We start from the raw sequence: 19892 nt of genomic DNA on the forward strand, positions 1-19892 counted from the left end.
CCATATACTATTTACTGCCACTGTATGGTGGGGGACTTGAACAGTGGCGGGCGCAATAAGCGTGCCGTCTGGTAGGCTGACAGCATAATGAATTTCATTATGCTCAGCTTGTGACAGGCATTGCGTTTTGTTATTATTGCGCTGGCTCAACTACGTACCTACATATATATGAAATTTTTAGCATTGCTGTCGTGCCAATACGGTATTCAAACCCACCTCCCCCAAAAAAGCAGCATTCCCAATCCATACCCCTAAAAAATCCCTCGACACACACACACACACACGAAGTTGCGGCGCATGCGTTCCACTTTGAGGGCTGCTCGTAACTCCTGCGGTTGGATTTTGTTAGGTCGGTAGCTCGGCAGTTCGAGCTCACTGCGTCGTCTAGCCCCAACGGGTGCAGTTGATTTTTGTTCCGAAACGCGCGCGTTCTGTCTTGGCCCGAGCCTCGATTGGCCATCGATTTTGTGCAGAATATACCAAAAGGTTGTCCGTGGCAAGAAAATTGTGTAAAACTCAACCTCAACTAATACAAAATGCTATGAAATTCAATTTGAAATGCTTGAAATAATATAACACAACAGCAGACAGAGTCTGTTCAAAGGAAATCAGAAAGTTTTACGTTTTGTGAAAATTTTCGCTGTTATACATAAGAAAACGTTATACATACATCTCGACATAGTATATATGCATATATATGTACATATATCTATTGACTATTTAAAGCTGCTACCAAAAGTTTTTGAATATAAAACGCGAATGTGCGCTTTTGGTTATTTATTGTTTTTCGCTTTATTGCTGACAACAATTTTGGTGCTTTCGATAATACTTGCGACCTCCTCGAAGAGATCCATGATGGATAGTCTAATACTAGTTTTCAATTACACTCAGAATGTGCAGCAGCTGCAGCAGCAACAACACGACGAATTTCTACAGCATCAGCAACAACAACAAGAACAACTCCAACAACAACAGCCACAGCATCTATATAAGCCAAAATTATTTTGAGTTCTTGATGTTTTATTGTGTTTGACCCGCCCATCAATTGGTAAATGCTTCAAAAATATCTCCAAAAATATTTTGCAAAATTTCATCCATTCGTTAACGAGGCATTTCAAAATTCAACTGCCAACAATTCCCATTTTCATGCTCTTTTTCATTTCATTTTATATAAGTTTTTCGTCTACTTATTTATTATTCTCTATGTACAAGTATTTTTACAGTAGCCTCGAAAATAATGTGCCTGGCAGCTTGTGTAGAGTTTTATAAGGTGTAGACTTTCATGTCCATGGCGAAGGCAACATGGAAATTTATTAATAAAGGTCAAGACGACCCAACCGAAGGATATGCTCAAGTATGGTTGCATGCTTGCCGCAGTGTGTGTGTTTTGTGGCATGGACTTGGAACTTAATGGTCGTGGGGCTTGAAGTGCTCGAAACCATAAAAGAGCCACAACATGACGCACGGCAATAAAGAAGTGAAATGTGAAGGATTATTCTTTTTTGTTCCACGTGTCTGAAGGACCAAGAGGGTAACAGACGAGTCAGGACTGGCAAAAGTTCAAGAGCTTACCATGAGGTGACTTAATTGATGGGGATGTGTGGTCAAGTTGCTATAGGGCTTCTTCATGTATACAAATTCAGGATTTTTAGCTGCAAACCTGAGTTTTAAAAAGGGATTTTATTTAGTATTACAAACAAATTCAGTATAGAGTTTAGTATTTTTATTGTGCTCCCGTGAAAAAGTCTTAGTTCTATATCATTTATTTTTTGCATTATATTACATTAATTTTTATTATTTAAAGCACACTCAGTTCGCGTCAATAAACATAATAACATTAAAAATGAAAATTATTATGGTCTTGCTCACTCCTTGTCCTCTCTCTCTGTCTCTCTTTGCCCCAACCCTTGATTGCGAGTGCGCAATGTTTTTGTAGACTTTTGCCCAGACTTTACGCAGGCTGTTGCATTCTGCTGTTACAGCCTTAGCAAAAATATAAACAAAGTATTTTTCGCCAGGTAAACAGAGAGTGGCAAAGAGAGAACAAGTGTCTCGAGGCATTGAGAGAGTCAATTCTCTGCAAAAGTAAGAGAGAGTGTGCAGTTTTCTCACAGTTGCGCAAAAGACCTTAATTGTGCTTCTAGGCTAACTCATTGGAAGTGTTTAAATTTTTCCCTTATCCTACGTCACAATATTTTAGGACTTCACTGTGCGCGAGTGAAAGAATTTCCGTTTGGACGTCAAAAAAACTGTGTGCGGCTTTAAAAATTGAATATGCTGGCAAAAAAAAATATAAATAAATTCCTAAAATTGTGAAAATACATAATTTCGTTTGTCAACCAGTAGAAAGTGAAAAATTAAAATTTAATTTAGTGAAAATATGACTCAATCGAAGGAGCTTTCTTAACTGAACTTCAAGTTATAAGCCAGCATTTGATTGGTTCACAAACAAAAGGTAAAAATCAAAAATTTATTGTTATATTATCGCATTGCAATTTTATTTTCTTATGTGTCAATTGGGTGTGGGGGGAATCAAACTTTTTTGTCCCATTCTTTCGCCTTGTATTTGATGATGACTCATTCGAGTGCCTGACACTTGGCTGCGCTTTTATTGGAAGTGTGGATTGTGGAATTTTTTCTAGTATGTGCTCGTGTGTGTCTATGTGTGTGTGTGTCTGTTAGGTTGTGTGAGTGGTATATGCCTCCCTAGCATAAACTGTAAGTCAGCAGGGTAGCAGGTTATACAAAACTATTTACATAAAGTTACGTTTCCTAGAAAATATTCATACCACAGTATGAAATACTCTTTAAGTGAAGTCATTTGATTCTTTAACAATTTAAAGCTATAAAATTGTTTTTAACTAATGTAGAAAAAAATTTGATTGAGACAAGTAAATGCATTATTAATTTATTATTAAAAATTGTGGTTAAATCTAATGGTGAACAGAGGTAAAAGAAGATTTTTTATATTATGTTACTTCCACTATTTTGCGAACTTATACTGTATTATTAAATGTAATTTCCTTACACATTCGAGACGAGGATTTATATACTTAGTTGCCTGTTATATATAGAAGCAAATATAAGTTACATGAATTTCGTTAGTCATTAAGAGAGATATGTTATTTTTTCTTCTTGGCAACCAAATTACTTAAAACGTTTTATAGATCAATAAAAACGATTTTATAAATGCCTTGTAATTACTTGAAAAAACTGGATGGGGATAACGATTTGCTTTTAGCCATGCAACTCCATTTGCCAGTTGTAACCTCTCTCGCAGCAATCGCATAAATTTGATTCAAACCCCTTGGCGATTTGCATGAGTCACACAGTTCATACAGAACCACACTCACCCCAGCAAATGCACACGAGTGTGATGGGCCAATTATAAAAGACCAGAGGAGTCGCTGCAGCTCTGGCTGCAGAATATTTATGGACCAAATGTCTCGCATATCGTTACAGCAAATGCATTGTATTTGTTTACTGTTATTTCGTCCACTCCAGTTAACCACAACCTAAGGCAAGCCAAGCAGCCATCTGAGCCGGGGCCAAGATGTCGTCGGTTAAGGTAGCGGTGCGTGTGCGCCCGTTCAACTCGCGGGAGATCGCACGGGAGTCGAAATGCATCATCGAGATGAGTGGCGCCACCACGGGTAAGAAAACGAGAACGTTCTCATTTGGAGTACATTTTAAGCCCTCTCTTTCTGTCTCTCTGCTTGCAGCGATTACTAATCCTAAGGTGCCGCCCAACACAAGTGAGTCGGTAAAGCGATTCAATTTTGATTACTCCTACTGGTCACACGATGTATGTCATTAAACAGTTCTGCTTTGAATAGCACATAATAGCATTTCTGTTTTTCCACAGCCACGTGATCTCGATTTTTCCACACAATCCATGGTCTACAAGGACATTGGCGAGGAGATGTTACAGCACTCCTTCGATGGCTACAATGTGTGCATTTTTGCCTATGGCCAGACTGGTGCTGGCAAGTCCTACACCATGATGGGCAGACAGGAGGAGCAGCAGGAGGGCATTATACCCATGATTTGCAAGGATTTGTTTGGTCGCATTCAAGATACCGAAACCGATGAGCTCAAATACTCGGTAGAGGTCTCTTATATGGAAATCTATTGTGAGCGCGTCAGAGATCTATTAAATCCCAAGAACAAGGGTAACTTACGGGTGCGGGAACATCCTCTCTTGGGTCCCTATGTGGAGGATCTTTCTAAATTGGCCGTTACCGACTACCAGGATATACATGACCTCATTGACGAGGGTAATAAGGCGCGGTAAGCACTCTTGTTACTTTCCTCAACCCTGACACGTTATCTTCAACTGCCCTTCGATTATTCTCAGTACGGTGGCTGCCACCAACATGAACGAGACAAGCTCGCGGTCCCATGCGGTTTTCACCATCTTCTTCACACAACGTCGCCACGATACTATGACCGACTTGACAACCGAGAAGGTGTCCAAGATAAGTCTGGTGGATTTGGCCGGCTCGGAACGTGCTGATTCCACTGGAGCTAAGGGAACTCGCTTGAAGGAGGGCGCCAACATCAATAAATCACTGACTACATTGGGCAAAGTCATTTCTGCTCTAGCGGAGGTGGTAAGTGTGCTCTATCGGTGTCCTCAGTTTCTTATTTGATTCTAATTATATTTATTTTTCTTTATCGCTTCATAAATCGACAGTCTGTAAGTATTGGTGCTGGATATACTTTATTTAGATTTAGCTAATTATTTGTTACCACTAGGTTTCAAAGAAAAAGAACTCAAAGAAAGCTGATTTCATTCCGTATCGTGACTCAGCCTTGACCTGGCTGCTTCGTGAGAATCTAGGTGGCAATTCCAAAACGGCTATGATCGCTGCTATCTCGCCAGCTGACATTAATTACGACGAGACCCTCAGTACTCTACGGTAGGAATTGCTTTAAATTAATCCCTTACATATCGCAATCATAACTGTTGCCATTTACAGCTATGCTGATCGTGCCAAGCAAATTGTCTGCAAGGCTGTTGTCAATGAGGATGCGAATGCAAAACTTATACGGGAGCTCAAAGAGGAAATTCAGAAACTTCGCGACCTGCTCAAGGCCGAGGGCATTGAGGTGCAAGAAGGTGAGTTGTTGGTCCTCTGGCGCGTTTAGAAGAGGTAGCTGCTAAGTTCAGATCATTTACTAAGCTTAAACCTAAACTCTCTTGACACACCAGAAATTACATTCAAATACAAAACGAAACAATAAGTTAGTCGTAGTCTAGTAAACTAATAGAGTTAATAGAGTTAAAATCCCCCAAACCTATTTCCATTTAGGACCCGATGGCAAAGTGGTGTGTGAGAAGCGCGATGCGAATAGTAAGTAAAACAAACAAAAAGGCAAAATACTCTCGACAGGCTTCACATGCAACATGCAACAATGCAAATGCAATTTGTATTCGTATACTCTATATTATAGTGTACCAACGGTCTGTGTATTTTTGTGTGTAACGCTTCTTGTATAAACATAAATTCGCTTCAGGACGATTACAAAAACAATCGTACATACATTAAATATATATAAAATATAGTAATATTTTTATGATAATCAATGTTCACTGTCCTATTTATGTTGCGTTTTTATTCTAAACACGTGGTGGGAGAATTGTCCTCCACTGATGAGTTTTCTTTGTGTTGCCCAGTCAAAAGATTGGCACATACTCCTTGCAGTCCGCATTGCTTCAGGGCTAGACGTGGACACGCCAGAGTAATGCGAAATTTTCTTAACTGTTTCGAAGAGTCACCAACAACCGAATTGGCAAACGCTTTGTTCCACATACTCAATAATCAATTAATAAATATCATACTCGTACTTTAATCAAATATATTTACATATTGTATATCCAAAATCTTAATCTCAGCACGCTTATCACTGCGCTTTTGGCTAAGTCCCTCAGAGTGTTCTAATGCTAACTTAGATTCTACTCTTACAGAGGACGAGATTACCAAGTCGACGGTTATAAAGTCGCCCACCAAAGGACGCAATCGTAATGGTTCCACCACGGAGATGGCAGTGGATCAGCTGCAAGCCAGCGAGAAGCTTATTGCAGGTAAGCTGTCAATTCCGGCATCATTTTACTTTTTAATTAACTAAAATCCTCTTAGAACTTAATGAAACCTGGGAGGAGAAACTCAAGCGCACAGAGGAAATACGTTTGCAGCGCGAAGCAGTCTTTGCCGAAATGGGAGTGGCCGTTAAGGAGGATGGCATCACAGTTGGAGTTTTCTCACCCAAGAAGACCCCGCATCTGGTGAATCTCAACGAAGATCCCAATTTGTCAGAGTGTCTGCTCTATTACATAAAGGATGGTTTAACGCGTCTTGGCACACATGAGGCTAATGTGCCACAGGACATTCAGCTGTCTGGTTCGCACATCTTAAAGGAACATTGCACTTTTGAGAATCGAAATAGCACCGTCACTTTGTTGCCTCACAAGGATGCCATAATTTTCATCAATGGACGCAAGTTGGTCGAGCCAGAGGTGCTCAAGACTGGCTCTCGTGTCATTTTGGGCAAGAATCATGTGTTCCGCTTCACCAATCCGGAACAGGCTCGCGAGCTGCGCGAAAAAATTACTGAAAACGAGGCCGAGAACGAGGTAGAGAAGGCAGATACACAGCAAGTGGATTGGAACTTTGCGCAGTGTGAACTCTTGGAGAAACAGGGCATTGATCTTAAGGCTGAGATGAAGAAACGTCTCGACAATCTTGAGGAGCAATATAAGCGAGAGAAACTTCAAGCCGATCAGCAGTTCGAGGAGCAACGCAAGTCTTACGAGGCTCGCATTGATGCTCTACAAAAGCAGGTGGAAGAACAATCCATGACCATGTCCATGTACAGCAGCTACTCACCCGAGGATTTCCATCAGGAGGAGGACGTTTACAGTGAGTATCTCTTGGCCACAAAAACACTCACTCATTGTGCTAAGTATATATCCATTACCATAGCTAATCCGATGTACGAGTCGTGCTGGACAGCACGAGAAGCTGGGTTGGCAGCTTGGGCTTTCCGCAAGTGGCGCTATCATCAGTTTACTTCACTGCGTGACGATCTTTGGGGCAATGCCATATTCCTTAAGGAGGCAAATGCCATTTCCGTGGAGCTCAAGAAGAAGGTAGGAGGGGAGTCTGTTTGTTGAGTATACCTAAGACACAGATTTTTCCTCTGGCAGGTACAATTCCAATTTACCCTCTTGACCGACACTCTGTACTCACCGCTACCCCCGGAGCTGGCCTCAAGCGTGGCGCCTCTGCAGCAAGATGACGAGTATGGAGCACCACCAGTTTCCAAGACTCTGGTCGCTGTAGAGGTTACTGACACAAAGAATGGAGCTACACATTATTGGTCACTAGAGAAGCTACGGTATGAATTTAAGCTGGGTTTTGTAGCCTCTTCACATTCATTATTCTCTGCACCTTTGTTTAAAGTTTATTCGATTTTGGTATTATTGTTTTATCGTTTATCGTTTCTGGTACGTGCATGGTGGTTGTAATTCTTGAATTCTTGTTATCATACATAATTCTAGTACTTGAAACTATAGAATTGCTTAATTTTGACATTTAAGAGCCGCTCCAAGAAAATTTAACGCTAGTGGCTACTTGCAAAATTCACCGCCACCATTTACTTATCGTCTTAAGTCTCATTGCCATACAAAAGCACACTAGCTGGTTAGGCTTTAACAGATGCTGATTTTTTACTTCTTTGGTTCTCTTACAACCCAAAAACCAAATAACAAATCAATCCAATGCCCCTTGTCCATAAATCCCAATCCTCATAAGCTATCGCCTCGAGTTGATGCGACAAGTGTACAATGTCGAGAGCCCGCCATCATCGATGCTATTTGATACGTCCAGCATTGAGGCAAGCGGCAATGGACTAACTCTGACCGAGATGCCACCACCACATACCCTTTCCATGCAGTACACACAGACTCAGCCCCAATCTCAGACGATGTTGGAGCAGCCAGAGCTGAATGTGAGGGACCGTCAGGCATCCCCATCGCGTTTGACATTGGCGAATCTGATACCTTCTAGGTTTGCTTTCCATTTGAGGTTTCATTTGTATGTATTCGTAGATGCTTTTGTCATATTTGCATGCATGCGTAGCTTTTCATTATTTAATTATTTTCTTTATTATATCTACCCCATGAGTAGTTAATCCTCCTGAGGCTTCTTAACGTCAATTTTAATTAGTTGACTTATCATATGTTGATTCACTCTAAGCTCTCTACTATGCTTTCTGCTCCTCTGTGCACTATTGCTCACTGTTAATTGTGCTTTAAATTGAAGTGTCCTTGAGCACTGTGTGACCCCAATTCATGTTATTATTGCAGACAACGATTAGAGCTAATGCGTGAAATGTATCACAATGAAGCGGAGCTAAGTCCAACCTCACCAGATTACAATGTGGAGAGTCTAACTGGTGGCGATCCATTCTATGATCGCTTCCCCTGGTTCCGCATGGTCGGTCGTTCGTTTATTTACCTGAGCAACTTGCTCTATCCCGTTCCATTGGTCCACAAGGTGGCTATTGTTAACGAACGCGGCGATGTGCGCGGATATCTTCGTATTGCTGTACAACCAGTTTTGGATGAGGAATCGATTGAATTCAACAATGGCGTCAAACAGTCAGCTCGTTTAGTATTCAATGAGGACGATGCCAAGCCCAAATATCGTGCTCTCAATGAGAAGGATGATGTGCAGCGTTATATTGACAATGGAGGAATCGACAGCAAGCTTGAGGGTAAGTGTTCAATGCTTTAACTTTATATGATCGTTACCCATAGAGATTATAGAATATGAAAACATCAACTACAGAGTCAGTACTTCATATGTTTGTAGCGAGATCAAGTATATTATAAAATTTATAGTGAAAATAACTGAATAATTAACGTTATTTTAGGGACGCATCAATAAATACTGATTAAATATGGAAAATGTATTTGAAAGAGTTAAAAACATAGAATATATTGAAGTAACATTATTAGTAAGTTATAAAGGGCTAATAATTTAATTGTAAAAATCCACGATTATGTTAACATTTTTGACGACTAGGCTTTCTTTTTTACTTTGTTTTCACAATATTCCCTTATCCTCTGCAGAACTTGAAGATGCCGACTCTGGTCGCGGTATTGATTCTAACTCAGCCTCCGAGTGTCATGAAAATGCCGAAGAGCCGGGTGAGCACTTACAGGTGGGCAAGGAGTTCACTTTCCGAGTTACCGTGCTGCAGGCAACGGGCATTGGCGCGGAATATGCAGACATTTTCTGTCAGTTCAAGTAAGTAAACAACATATGGTGTTTGAAATTTCCTCAATATATTTAAGTGGTGTTACTTGATTTAGCTTTTTGCATCGCCATGAGGAAGCTTTCTCGACGGAGCCGGTAAAGAACTCGGCATCTGGAGCTCCACTGGGTTTCTACCATGTGCAGAATGTATGTGCATTTCATTTGTCCGTTTTAAAAAGAAGTTTATTAATAGACTTGTCCTTTTACAGATTACTGTGCCCGTGACAAAGTCATTCATTGAGTACTTGAAGACACAGCCAATCATGTTTAAAATCTTTGGACATTATCAGACTCATCCACTGCATAAGGATGCCAAGCAGGAGTTCGTTTCTCGTCCACCACCAAGACGCATGCTGCCACCAAGCATACCAATAAGTCAGCCAGTGCGCAGTCCCAAATTCGGACCGCTGCCCTGTCCGCCATCTTCGACAGTCTTGGCGAAGCATGATGTGCTGGTGTGGTTCGAGATCTGTGAGCTAGCACCAAACGGAGAATATGTGCCATCGGTAAGTTTTTTTTTACTACTGCGAAAACTGCAAGCTTTAATTAAAAATGCAATCTCTAGGTGGTCGAGCACAGCGATGATCTTCCCTGTCGTGGACTCTTCCTGTTGCATCAAGGCATTCAGCGTCGCATTCGCATCACAATTGTGCATGAGCCCACACCCGAGGTGAAGTGGAAGGACATTAACGAGTTGGTCGTTGGTCGTATTCGCAATACACCCGAGTCCTCGGATGAGCAGGACGAAGATGCTTGTGTGCTGTCGCTAGGCCTCTTCCCCGGCGAGGTCTTGGATGTGCCTGGCGATGATCGCTCATTCTATCGCTTCGAGGCTGCTTGGGATTCTAGTCTGCACAACTCAGCGCTTCTCAATCGGGTCTCGCAAGGCGGTGAAACCATCTACATTACACTCAGCGCCTATTTGGAGGTACAATCTGATAAACTGCTTAAAGTACATTAATTCATTGCCTTACTGTTGACAGCTGGAGAACTGTGCGCGACCTGCCATCATCACCAAGGATCTGAGCATGGTTATCTATGGACGTGATGCACGCACTGGACCGCGCTCATTGAAACATCTGTTTTCGGGACAATATCGCAATCCGGAAGCCAATCGCCTGTCAGGCGTCTATGAGTTGTCGCTGCGCAGAGCATCCGAAGCAGGTAGTCCAGGTAGCAATTCTCATTGTAGTTGTACTCGGTCTTTTCGCACTCATTCAAGTGCTGAATCGTCTACTGATCCCGCTTGCCTTCTTGTTGCATCTCCCACACTCCATCTCTAGGTGTACAACGTCGTCAGCGTCGTGTGCTTGACACCAGCTCCACATATGTGCGGGGTGAAGAGAATCTACATGGCTGGCGGCCACGAGGCGACTCTCTGATCTTCGATCATCAGTGGGAGCTGGAGAAGTTGACACGTCTGGAAGAAGTGGGTCGTATGCGTCATTTGCTGTTGCTGCGCGAACGTCTGGGCATGGACACCAATCCCAATCCGACCACTAAAACTGAAAAGGATGTGTGCAATCTGGCGGCACGTGCTGCTACCTCGCCAGTGCACATGGTCATACCACAGTCGCCGCAGACTCCCGTCAAGGATCCACAGCACATTATGCCCGAGCGCGAGTACAATCAACGTGAGCAGGAACTTATGCTCAAGTGCTTGAAACTGGTGCAAGGTAAGTTCTCTCGAACACACCTCAGTTATCACTTAACTAACAAATTTATATTACAGGCCGTTACAACAGGGTTGACCCGAATGAACCACAATCCCAGACAGATGTCTCTCCTAGTGATGAGGGCTGTGCTGACATGACCGTTAGCTGTATCTCTAGCAACTCCATGGAGTATGTACCTGTTATTTTCATATAACGCATGCCTTATCCATTTCCATCTTGGCTTTATTGATTTATTTAATACACACAATTGGCGCACAACCCAGACAGATACACGCTTCCACAAGTGAAGGCAAAACTAGATGAGTTTATTATGAAGCAAACAACAGTTTTGTTCAACCCTTTATATGGGCGATAAGGATATTACCTTAGTACTAACAATAAATGTATTTAGCATGTAAAAGAAGGCAGTGAAAATATTTAGAATTGTCCGATTATCTTAACATCTGAAACTTGGAAACGGCATTAGTTTGTTTTAATATAGAGCTTATTTGAATAATACTTCAGACAATGCTAAATTTAGCTTCGATGGCCGAAACAGCCATTTCACCGTCAAGCATACTCATCGCACTTGTTAATTTGATGAAGAATGTAATCTAGAGTTTATTGCAAAATTCATGAAAACAACTATGAGAAAACAAGACATAGGTCTCAATTTCGTTGACACATTTATTTATTTCTGCGAATAATGTGACTGCAAAGTAAGAAATTCTGTCCTAGCAGAGCTCTCTTTGCAGTTTATAGTTGGTTACTGGGCAAACTATTGAATACATATACATCAATATAAGTACCATAGTTGAAATTTTTCCAAGTGTTCTTACTGGAACACACGATGTGTTTGCACCTCCTGTTGTTGGACATTGGTGGGGCAATCACTACGTAGAATGCATTTTAGTAGACTCTCACTGAAGACATAGCCGGAACGACATACGCAAGGTACACCACAGTGAGGTAAACATTTAAGGGATTTGTAAGCGCAGGTTTCGGGGCAAACTCCCCCACAATTCACAGCTGTGGCATTGCGGCCGCAGAAGCCGGGAAATGGATTCCATATAAAGTTCTTGCGGTCCGGCTCTGGGTTGGTGTAATGATGCAGAGTCTCGTAGACCTCATCGGCTAATGTGCTGTAGTTTAGCCACCAGCACAGCAACAACAACAACGGCAACTGTTGCAACAAGCGAAACATTCCGCGTTCTAATTACAACTGAATTAAGCTCGCATTCTGAGCTGACTGCTCGATGAACAGAAGCGATATTGCTGTTGCTGTTGTTGGAGAGAGCACGAACTCATAAGCTAACTCATTTGCGCAAAACTAATACTCAATCATGACTTCTGCTCAAAATGAGCGACTCAAAAAACAATTTCGAAAATTATGTTTTCCTTTGTTTTTTTACACAATTAGAAACCACAAATTTGTAATTCGACACAGGTAATTTTCTTTTTTTAATATTATTCCTAAAAGTCTACCCAGCACCCAGAGAAAGCGGTTTCTAACTGTATCTTACTGTAATCCACAGATTATGCTCTCCAGATCGCGCCGATGCGCCAAATGGTTGGGAAGCTCCTGCGCCGGCAACTCAGCCGGCGCTGCCTTTGCGCTTATACGTTCCAGAACTGGAGGAGATTCGTGTTAGCCCAGTCGTAGCACGCAAGGGTCTATTGAATGTTCTGGAGCATGGGGGTTCCGGCTGGAAGAAGCGCTGGGTGGTAAGCATACTTGTGGATTATATTGATATATCATCTTTGATTAATTTTCTTAAATCACAATAGATTGTCCGTCGTCCTTATGTATTTATCTATCGCTCTGAAAAGGATCCCGTTGAGCGGGCCGTCTTAAATCTAGCCACAGCTCATGTGGAGTGCAGCGAGGATCAGGCGGCAATGGTTAAGATACCCAACACATTCAGGTGAGTTCTTGACTGACAGTTAAGAATTTTGGCGGCTAACTCTTTGCATTTGTATAGTGTGGTTACCAAGCATCGAGGCTACCTGCTGCAAACACTCGGGGACAAAGAGGTTCACGACTGGCTCTATGCCATTAATCCATTGTTGGCCGGGCAAATCAAGTAAGCACAAATTAGTGAATCCCTTAAAATATTTTTTTAATTCATTGAAATTATTTTCTCTAACAGATCGCGGCTGGCGCGTCGCACTTTAGAGCCGGCTTCGCAGACAGCTTCACAGATTCAGGCCAGCAGCGTGGTGAATCAAAACGCAGCGAATAAATGAGATACAATTACGATGGAATCCGTTTTGGTTTACTGAAACGCAGGCTATGGCTGGCTGCAGCGACTGGGCATGACCAGGCGACTGATTCGCCGGCAGACAAATGATATGTAGCAGCAGGATTCCATCGTTCAACGATGTATTGTGAAAAGTGAATGAACATAAACAAAAAAAAAAAAACAGAACAAACAGTCAAAACAAAACAAACAAATCCAAAAAAATGCAAAGCGTACGTAATAATTAAGTAGAACAACATGATTATTGACCATTGTAATTTGATTGTAATTATTTTTGTAGTCTTCAATTTGCCAGACAGGCGAAAAGTAGGCAATGGAAAGAACGCCAAACGGCAACCGAATAACAATGCCACAAAATTTGTAGCATATTTTCAGGCGCAGTATGTAAACTGTCTACGTTTTAGTACCATTTTTATGTTACAGACAGATCATATGTTTTGTAAATAGCTTACGTTTCCGAATTGTATAAATATTATCATTAGTTACTTAATTATTTGCCCAACACATTATTTATTTTCCAAGTGATATTATGTTGAATACCAATTAAATTCATAATTACTCTGTTAGTCTCACGATAAATACTTAAAAGACAAGGACAACAAAGAAACACACACATACATACATATATGAATTTTAAAGGAGCAACTTAAGCAAACATATATACTTCATATTATATATAAAGAAATATATATATATTTACATAAATATATATAAACAATATTGTATAAAACATATATATTTGCTGTTTATACACAAATTTTCAACAATCTACAATGTATGTTTAATTAGTTACACAAAGGAAAAATAACAAAACGCAGACAAGCAAATATATGAAATTGCAATTACAGACATATATAAGGACATCTATTTATATAGTAATATATATGTGTGTTAGCGAAGACCGTTCAGTATATAGGATGTAGTGAGAAGAGAGATGACAAAGGTGAGGTTTAAAGTAAGCGTAAGCTCAGCAAAATTGCGAAAAACCGATTATGATTACGATTAATTTGATAAAGAAAACAAAAAACTTTAGAAATACTTAATACTCTATATGTATGCAAACAACAAGATTGCCACGAAAAGAGTTATAAACAATGTAAATGGCACTGCAATATATACAACAAACAAAAATGAAGCAGAAACAATTGAAGAAAAGAAAAAGAAAAAATTATGAAAAATCGTTTAAATGATGCATGTAGTAAAGTCAATCGAAAATTGGCTGCTTTGAAGCTTTTCAGTTTAATTTACCCCTTCCCTTTCCATTATTGATGTATCTAACTGTTGTTATGCTTTTCTCGATTACGATTAATATTTCGTATTCAAAAGAACCACCTGCAAAATGCTTAAAGCGATCAAAAATAATTAAATGTAGTTTTGATAATAATTGTAATCGAAAATGCAAGGCCACCTGTAAATTTCTAAGAAACTTCAAAAATGCAATGCGCTTAAAATGCAATATATATTCGCAATACTATTATCAGATCCCAAATCTACTAACATACTTACTAAAAACAAAATCCATAATTGAAATTAACGTACAACATTTATTTGCATTTGCTTCGAACATGGCACGAGCTTAAGCCGGGAGGGACGGCGGGCAAAGTATGTAAAATATACGTATGTATATTGCTGAGGGGCCAGAACATTGGGATGACTTGTCCCCAGTGATAAGTGATATCCCAGATTGTTGGATGAGCTCGCTTTCGTTTGTTTCCATTGAAAAGGAAACAGTTAAAGGTACGTTAAGCGGGCTGGATGGGTCAAGTTTAAGTTTGTAGCGAAATGTAAACATTTGTTAAACTATTATTAATAATTATTTCGAATTGTAACATATTAGAGAATTGAAATTACAATAATCATACATTTACTTACCACACTATTCGCTGATTAATGTAATACCTTACATGATATGCACATCCAGTAAATGCGATTGCGGAAAAGCAGCAGAAAGAAAGCTAAATTTATTAGCAAATCGAGCAGACACTTCACTTATACTGCAAATTCGAGTACAATACTTACTCGAAAAATATATTTGAAATTCAATATGAAACTATATATATATATAAAATATAAATATATATAAATGAATAAATATATATATATATATATATATATATATATTTAACTCGGGTACGTAAACGGAAAACAAATACAACAAAAATCAAAGAAAATTAAACACGGAACAAAGTAATGTAGCAAAGGAATAACGTTTATGGATTCGGTTTATCAATATGGAGATGTACACCCAATGAATGCGGCAAACAATATGAATTCTATGCTATCTGTATGTATAACCCAAACAAAAATGATATATGCCAGAGCGTATCAATATTAAAGAATTATAAATTAAAACGGCTTTAAATAAAAACTGTAACTTGATGGTTTTTCAATGGTCTTTGTGGAGAGGGATGCAGGTAAGCAGGTTTCTCAAGTCATAGAGTTGCAATTGATATCATATTGCACATATTTAAAGTTCGATCATAGATAATATACAGTAGAATCCGGTTATAACGACTCCGCTTATAGTGTCCGACCGGTTATTACGACGAAAACTCGATGGCTTGGTTGGTCCCCATACAAACTTATATGAAAGGGCCTCCGCATAGAACGTCTCCGCTTTTAGCGACTAACCGCTTATACCAACGAAATTTTTCAGAATTTAACCGGATATATGCGACGAACAAAAAAAAATCAGCGAAATAATGCCAAAAAATTTAAGCATCAAACGACGCTGTTAGAAATGTATGTATTTAATAGTGATTGGCACTCTTGTTGGGTGCGTAGGAGCGACAGGAAGGTTCTTACATTCTCACTACTCTCTGTTAGTTTTAGCTGACGCCTTAGCTTATGCTAATGAACATGCAGGTAAACGATTTATTATGGAAAAACGATGATATTAAATGAAATTTATACATTTTTTTTGTTTTGTTTAAAAATTAATTTGTTTTATCTTAAAACCCTATTACGAACATGGCAACCATAAAAAAAAACTTAATTTTGCTCCTTTCGGTTAGTGCGTCTTCCGGGTATAACGACGTAAAATCGTTGGCCCCTTGAAAGTCACTATAACCGGAAACTACTGTATTTAATGTGTCACAGAAAATTGAATTTGTGGATGAATGACAGTACATATAAATAATATGTTCATTTAAATTGCTATCATGATTTTAGATTATTTGAATTTTATTTTCGTTAATAGTTTTTTTTTTTTTTTAATTAGAGCTATAGCTAACTGACGTCAGAACTCGAAAATAAATATAAAAATCAATAGGTAAATTCCTCTTTATGAAATGGTTTACCACGATAAAATAAAAGTTTTTTTTTCGGGAACAAATTGGTGTAAAGACAAAAAATGTTCGTTTGCAATTGGTTTTTGCCTTGGGTTAAAACTACTCAATTTAGAATCTTTGATATTCTTTTTGTTATGGGATATATTTTTCTATATTCTTTTGCCTCAGATTTGCAAAAACATTTTTTGAAAAAAAATTTAAAATATGGAACATTAAAAAAATTTCTTAAAGATAAATTTTTGCACAGCATGCTAAAACTAGACGGTTGGAATTGTCTCAGGTATCTCAAAAATGTACGTTAGGAAGTTTTTTTTTCATATATCTTAAAAATGAAAATTGTCCAAAATCCAACGTAATGAAGAGTAATAGATAATGTCAATTATTAGAAAAAAAACCCAGTTTTTATTTTTTTAAATTTGTATTATAAAGCATGTGAATGTTCGCAAATAGTTTTAACAATTGCGATGAATACGAATTGAGTCTTTCAAACCAATCTGTGAAATTGTGACCTACATACACCGCGTATGCGTTATATGCTAACTGCAAGCGATTGGTTGCGGAAGATAGCCAAAACAACTACTAGAAGCAACTCTCAAACGAAGCGAAGGCACTTGCAGCTTAGCAATAGCAATGGAGGAAGCAATTGCTGCAAACAAATATTATGTGGAATTTTGTTAGTGAGAGGCGGGACAAATTCACTTAACGCTCACAGAACCTCGCCAACTGTTTTGTGCTGTTGTAATTAGGGAACTTGTCATTGCCGTTTGGTATTTGGTATTTGGCATTTCCAGCTACTACTTACCTGTGACTGACCATCATCGCATACACCTTTTTATGGCCTTTTGTTGGCTTGCCACAAAATGAATAATTCAAAAGTCGACAGTCAGAAGTCGCCAGTAAAATCCGTTTTTGCCTCTTAGTCGATGTCTCAGTCGGTGCTCAGTTTTCGTCTCGCTGTTCAGTTGCAGTGGCTTTATGCCCTGCAATAGAGTAATCGGACTTAGTCAAGAAAAGTGCGACGCTACTTGGTTTATTTTAAATGTATGGACGTTTGGTTCACTTTGATCAATTTTGCAATTGAAAGCATTTATGTATGCCTGTAACAGAGGCTAGTCGCTACACAATTAGCTATAATTAACATTAGAAGGTCGATAGGTACGAATCTATCGATTACAAACAGTCAAAATCAGTAGCACCAGCAGCAACTACATACATATGTATAACCTATGTATATGGAACTAAACTAAATCGTATTGTATATTGTCTTTATATCTCATATAATTTAAAAGTCTGAGGCTATCTATACAACCAATCTTACGTAATCAACAACTTCTTTTTTAACCAACAACTTCAGTTTATTTAAAGGATTACCACTCATATGAAATATAAAGAGTATTGAAGGTTCGGCAACAAAGTGCATTAATGTTGTTGTTGTTGCATTGCCATTGGCTCTGATTGAGGTCAGTGAAATCAAATCTCTTGGACGTTCACAACTTGTTAGCACTTTTAAGAACGGCCTGTGGAGTGGGTTTAGGTGGCTAGTTGTTGTAAACGCCGGTTTTTTATTGTTATTTGTTGTTGTCTGCTGATGTGCAGCAACGTGTGCGAATACTTGAGTTCGACTTGGTTGGTTGCTCCCTTGGCTCAAGCGGCTCAAGACTTTCAATGACCAAATGCAGCAGTGGCAAATGTATTTTGGCTTCTTTTGCAGCGACGATAGCCAAAAGCCAACACACAATCAGTACGATGAACACGGTCAGTTTCCGCCTCATCTAAAAATAGCAACAATTAAATGCAAATCGAAGGCGGGCCAAAAGGTTCAATTAACTTGGCAAACAACAAAACGCATGACAGCCTGCGAGAGCAGCATTGACATTGTCAATGTCTATTGATTGCCAAGTGTTGCTTGCAACGTGTTGCTGAGGTATCTTCTAAAGACAGCGGATGCTATAAAAGCAAGTAGCCAGCATTGCCGAAAGCCAGAAGAAAAACGTGTGAAGAGGACGTGAAGTTGTCGCGTCAGTTTTGCCACACGGCTTTGTTCAGTTTTTTGCGTTGAAGGGACTTAAGAGTTTTCTTATTGAAAGGCAATCATGTTCGACTCGAAGATTAAGGTGCCCAAGTATGACTCGGATGCATTTGACAATGTCGAGTACGAGCTGCAGATGACCTACACCCTGGAGACGGATCGTCGCATCATGAGCTTTTACGATGCCATGTGGGGCATTGAGGTAACTGGCGGCAGCGATCAGTTCGAGCCGTTGACCATTGTTAATGTCTCGCCCACTGGCCTGGCCAAGCGTGGTGGCATGCGTATCGGTGATGAGATCACCCAGATCAATGATGTGCCCGCTTTGGAGATGACCTTCAATGAGGCGTTGCAACTCTTTCGCAGAAGCTCTCGCTATGTGCGTGTATTTGTGCGCGGGTAAGTTGACAGGCAGTTTTGGTCATCGAAGAGTTCTAGCTCAGATATAATTTGTCTTTGCAGTGATGACGATGCGCCAGCTGAGGAGGATTGGACCTGTGACTGTTGGTTCAAGCCCAGGAAGCCTTGGAAGCGTGACTTTACGCCTATTCAGTGGACATTCCCGTGGAACGATCGTCGTAAGCCAGTGTACAAGGAATCCAACTGCTTTATGGTGCCCAGCAAAATGGAGGAGAAGATTCGCGCAAGACGTGCGGCTACCTCAGCGGTGCACAAGAAGGAGGATGCGGCGCCACACACCCGTTCGTTGACCCCAACGCCTAGGCCCAAGAATCAGCCTGGACCCAATCTATTGGAGAGTGTGCTACGTCCACGGGGCCCACCACCAAGGGACTAAGATTAGATGAGAAACTCAACCAAAATCTGGACGAATCTACTGAGCAGCAGGCAGTGCTGAATCCGCTGCAGTGCATCACAATCTGTCGAGTGTCAAGTGCTGACTGGGAAGCAATTTTAATTTGCCAGACACAATTAAGTCGAAGTACCAAGTAGCATTCTAAAGATGGCATTCAAGCAATATGCCAAAGTTGTTGACATGAATAAATGGTACTGACTTCAAATAAGTTGGCATCGATTGAGCAAATTTTGATACATTTTTTATTTCGCTACTTTGACAATAGAAACGTATTAGAGCCAACAGAAAAAATTATCTAAAGTTCAATGGACTATCGTTAAAATATACCTCATTAATATACGGAAAAATCTCAAAATATATGAGGTATAATGGTATTCTACTATCTCTAACCCTAGAGATGTTAGTAACTTGTAACTGGTATAAATATATTCTGTCACATATAGTCGGAAGATTTATAGATCAGCATGAGCACACGTTAGCAAGTCTGTTCATTAATCAAGTTAGTTATTTAATGTGC

General features: G+C 39.9%; 4 protein-coding genes across 8 annotated transcripts; 3 read left to right on the forward strand and 1 right to left on the reverse strand.

The window, feature by feature from the left end:
• The first annotated feature begins 485 nt into the window (after positions 1-485).
• On the forward strand, positions 486-2290 carry LOC132792858 (ataxin-1). The gene is made up of 2 exons (XM_060802373.1): positions 486-1048; positions 2201-2290. Exon 1 carries the CDS (start codon positions 688-690, stop codon positions 1006-1008), a length of 321 nt encoding a protein of 106 aa, XP_060658356.1. The 5' UTR covers positions 486-687; the 3' UTR covers positions 1009-1048; positions 2201-2290.
• A 72-nt stretch (positions 2291-2362) lies between these two features.
• LOC132792852 (kinesin-like protein unc-104) lies at positions 2363-15621 on the forward strand. 5 transcript variants are annotated; one of them, XM_060802365.1, is made up of 25 exons: positions 2363-2455; positions 3505-3653; positions 3723-3805; positions 3866-4290; positions 4358-4613; positions 4759-4922; positions 4983-5122; positions 5972-6088; positions 6144-6923; positions 6987-7153; positions 7211-7401; positions 7818-8072; positions 8372-8781; positions 9140-9317; positions 9383-9473; positions 9536-9832; positions 9892-10254; positions 10310-10499; positions 10610-11002; positions 11059-11170; positions 12402-12428; positions 12517-12706; positions 12770-12906; positions 12964-13065; positions 13132-15621. In XM_060802365.1, exons 2-25 carry the CDS (start codon positions 3554-3556, stop codon positions 13226-13228), a joined length of 5265 nt encoding a protein of 1754 aa, XP_060658348.1. In that variant the 5' UTR covers positions 2363-2455; positions 3505-3553; the 3' UTR covers positions 13229-15621. The 5 variants fall into 5 exon arrangements, with proteins under 5 accessions (XP_060658348.1, XP_060658345.1, XP_060658344.1 ...); XM_060802362.1 differs by lacking the exons at positions 2363-2455; positions 3505-3653; positions 3723-3805; positions 3866-4290; positions 4358-4613 and adding an exon at positions 5316-5357 and having other exon boundaries at positions 4739-4922; positions 10310-10490; XM_060802361.1 differs by lacking the exons at positions 2363-2455; positions 3505-3653; positions 3723-3805; positions 3866-4290; positions 4358-4613 and adding an exon at positions 5316-5357 and having other exon boundaries at positions 4740-4922.
• Positions 11655-12221, reverse strand: LOC132792857 (accessory gland protein Acp62F-like). Its single transcript, XM_060802372.1, has one exon. It carries the CDS (start codon positions 12183-12185, stop codon positions 11817-11819), a length of 369 nt encoding a protein of 122 aa, XP_060658355.1. The 5' UTR covers positions 12186-12221; the 3' UTR covers positions 11655-11816.
• Positions 15622-18502: 2881 nt separating the features above from the next.
• Positions 18503-19603, forward strand: LOC132790170 (uncharacterized). The gene is made up of 2 exons (XM_060798622.1): positions 18503-18960; positions 19024-19603. Exons 1-2 carry the CDS (start codon positions 18626-18628, stop codon positions 19355-19357), a joined length of 669 nt encoding a protein of 222 aa, XP_060654605.1. The 5' UTR covers positions 18503-18625; the 3' UTR covers positions 19358-19603.
• The last annotated feature ends 289 nt before the right edge of the window (positions 19604-19892 follow it).

This window comes from Drosophila nasuta, chromosome 3, assembly GCF_023558535.2.
Source record: "Drosophila nasuta strain 15112-1781.00 chromosome 3, ASM2355853v1, whole genome shotgun sequence".
Lineage (NCBI taxonomy): Eukaryota > Metazoa > Arthropoda > Insecta > Diptera > Drosophilidae > Drosophila > Drosophila nasuta.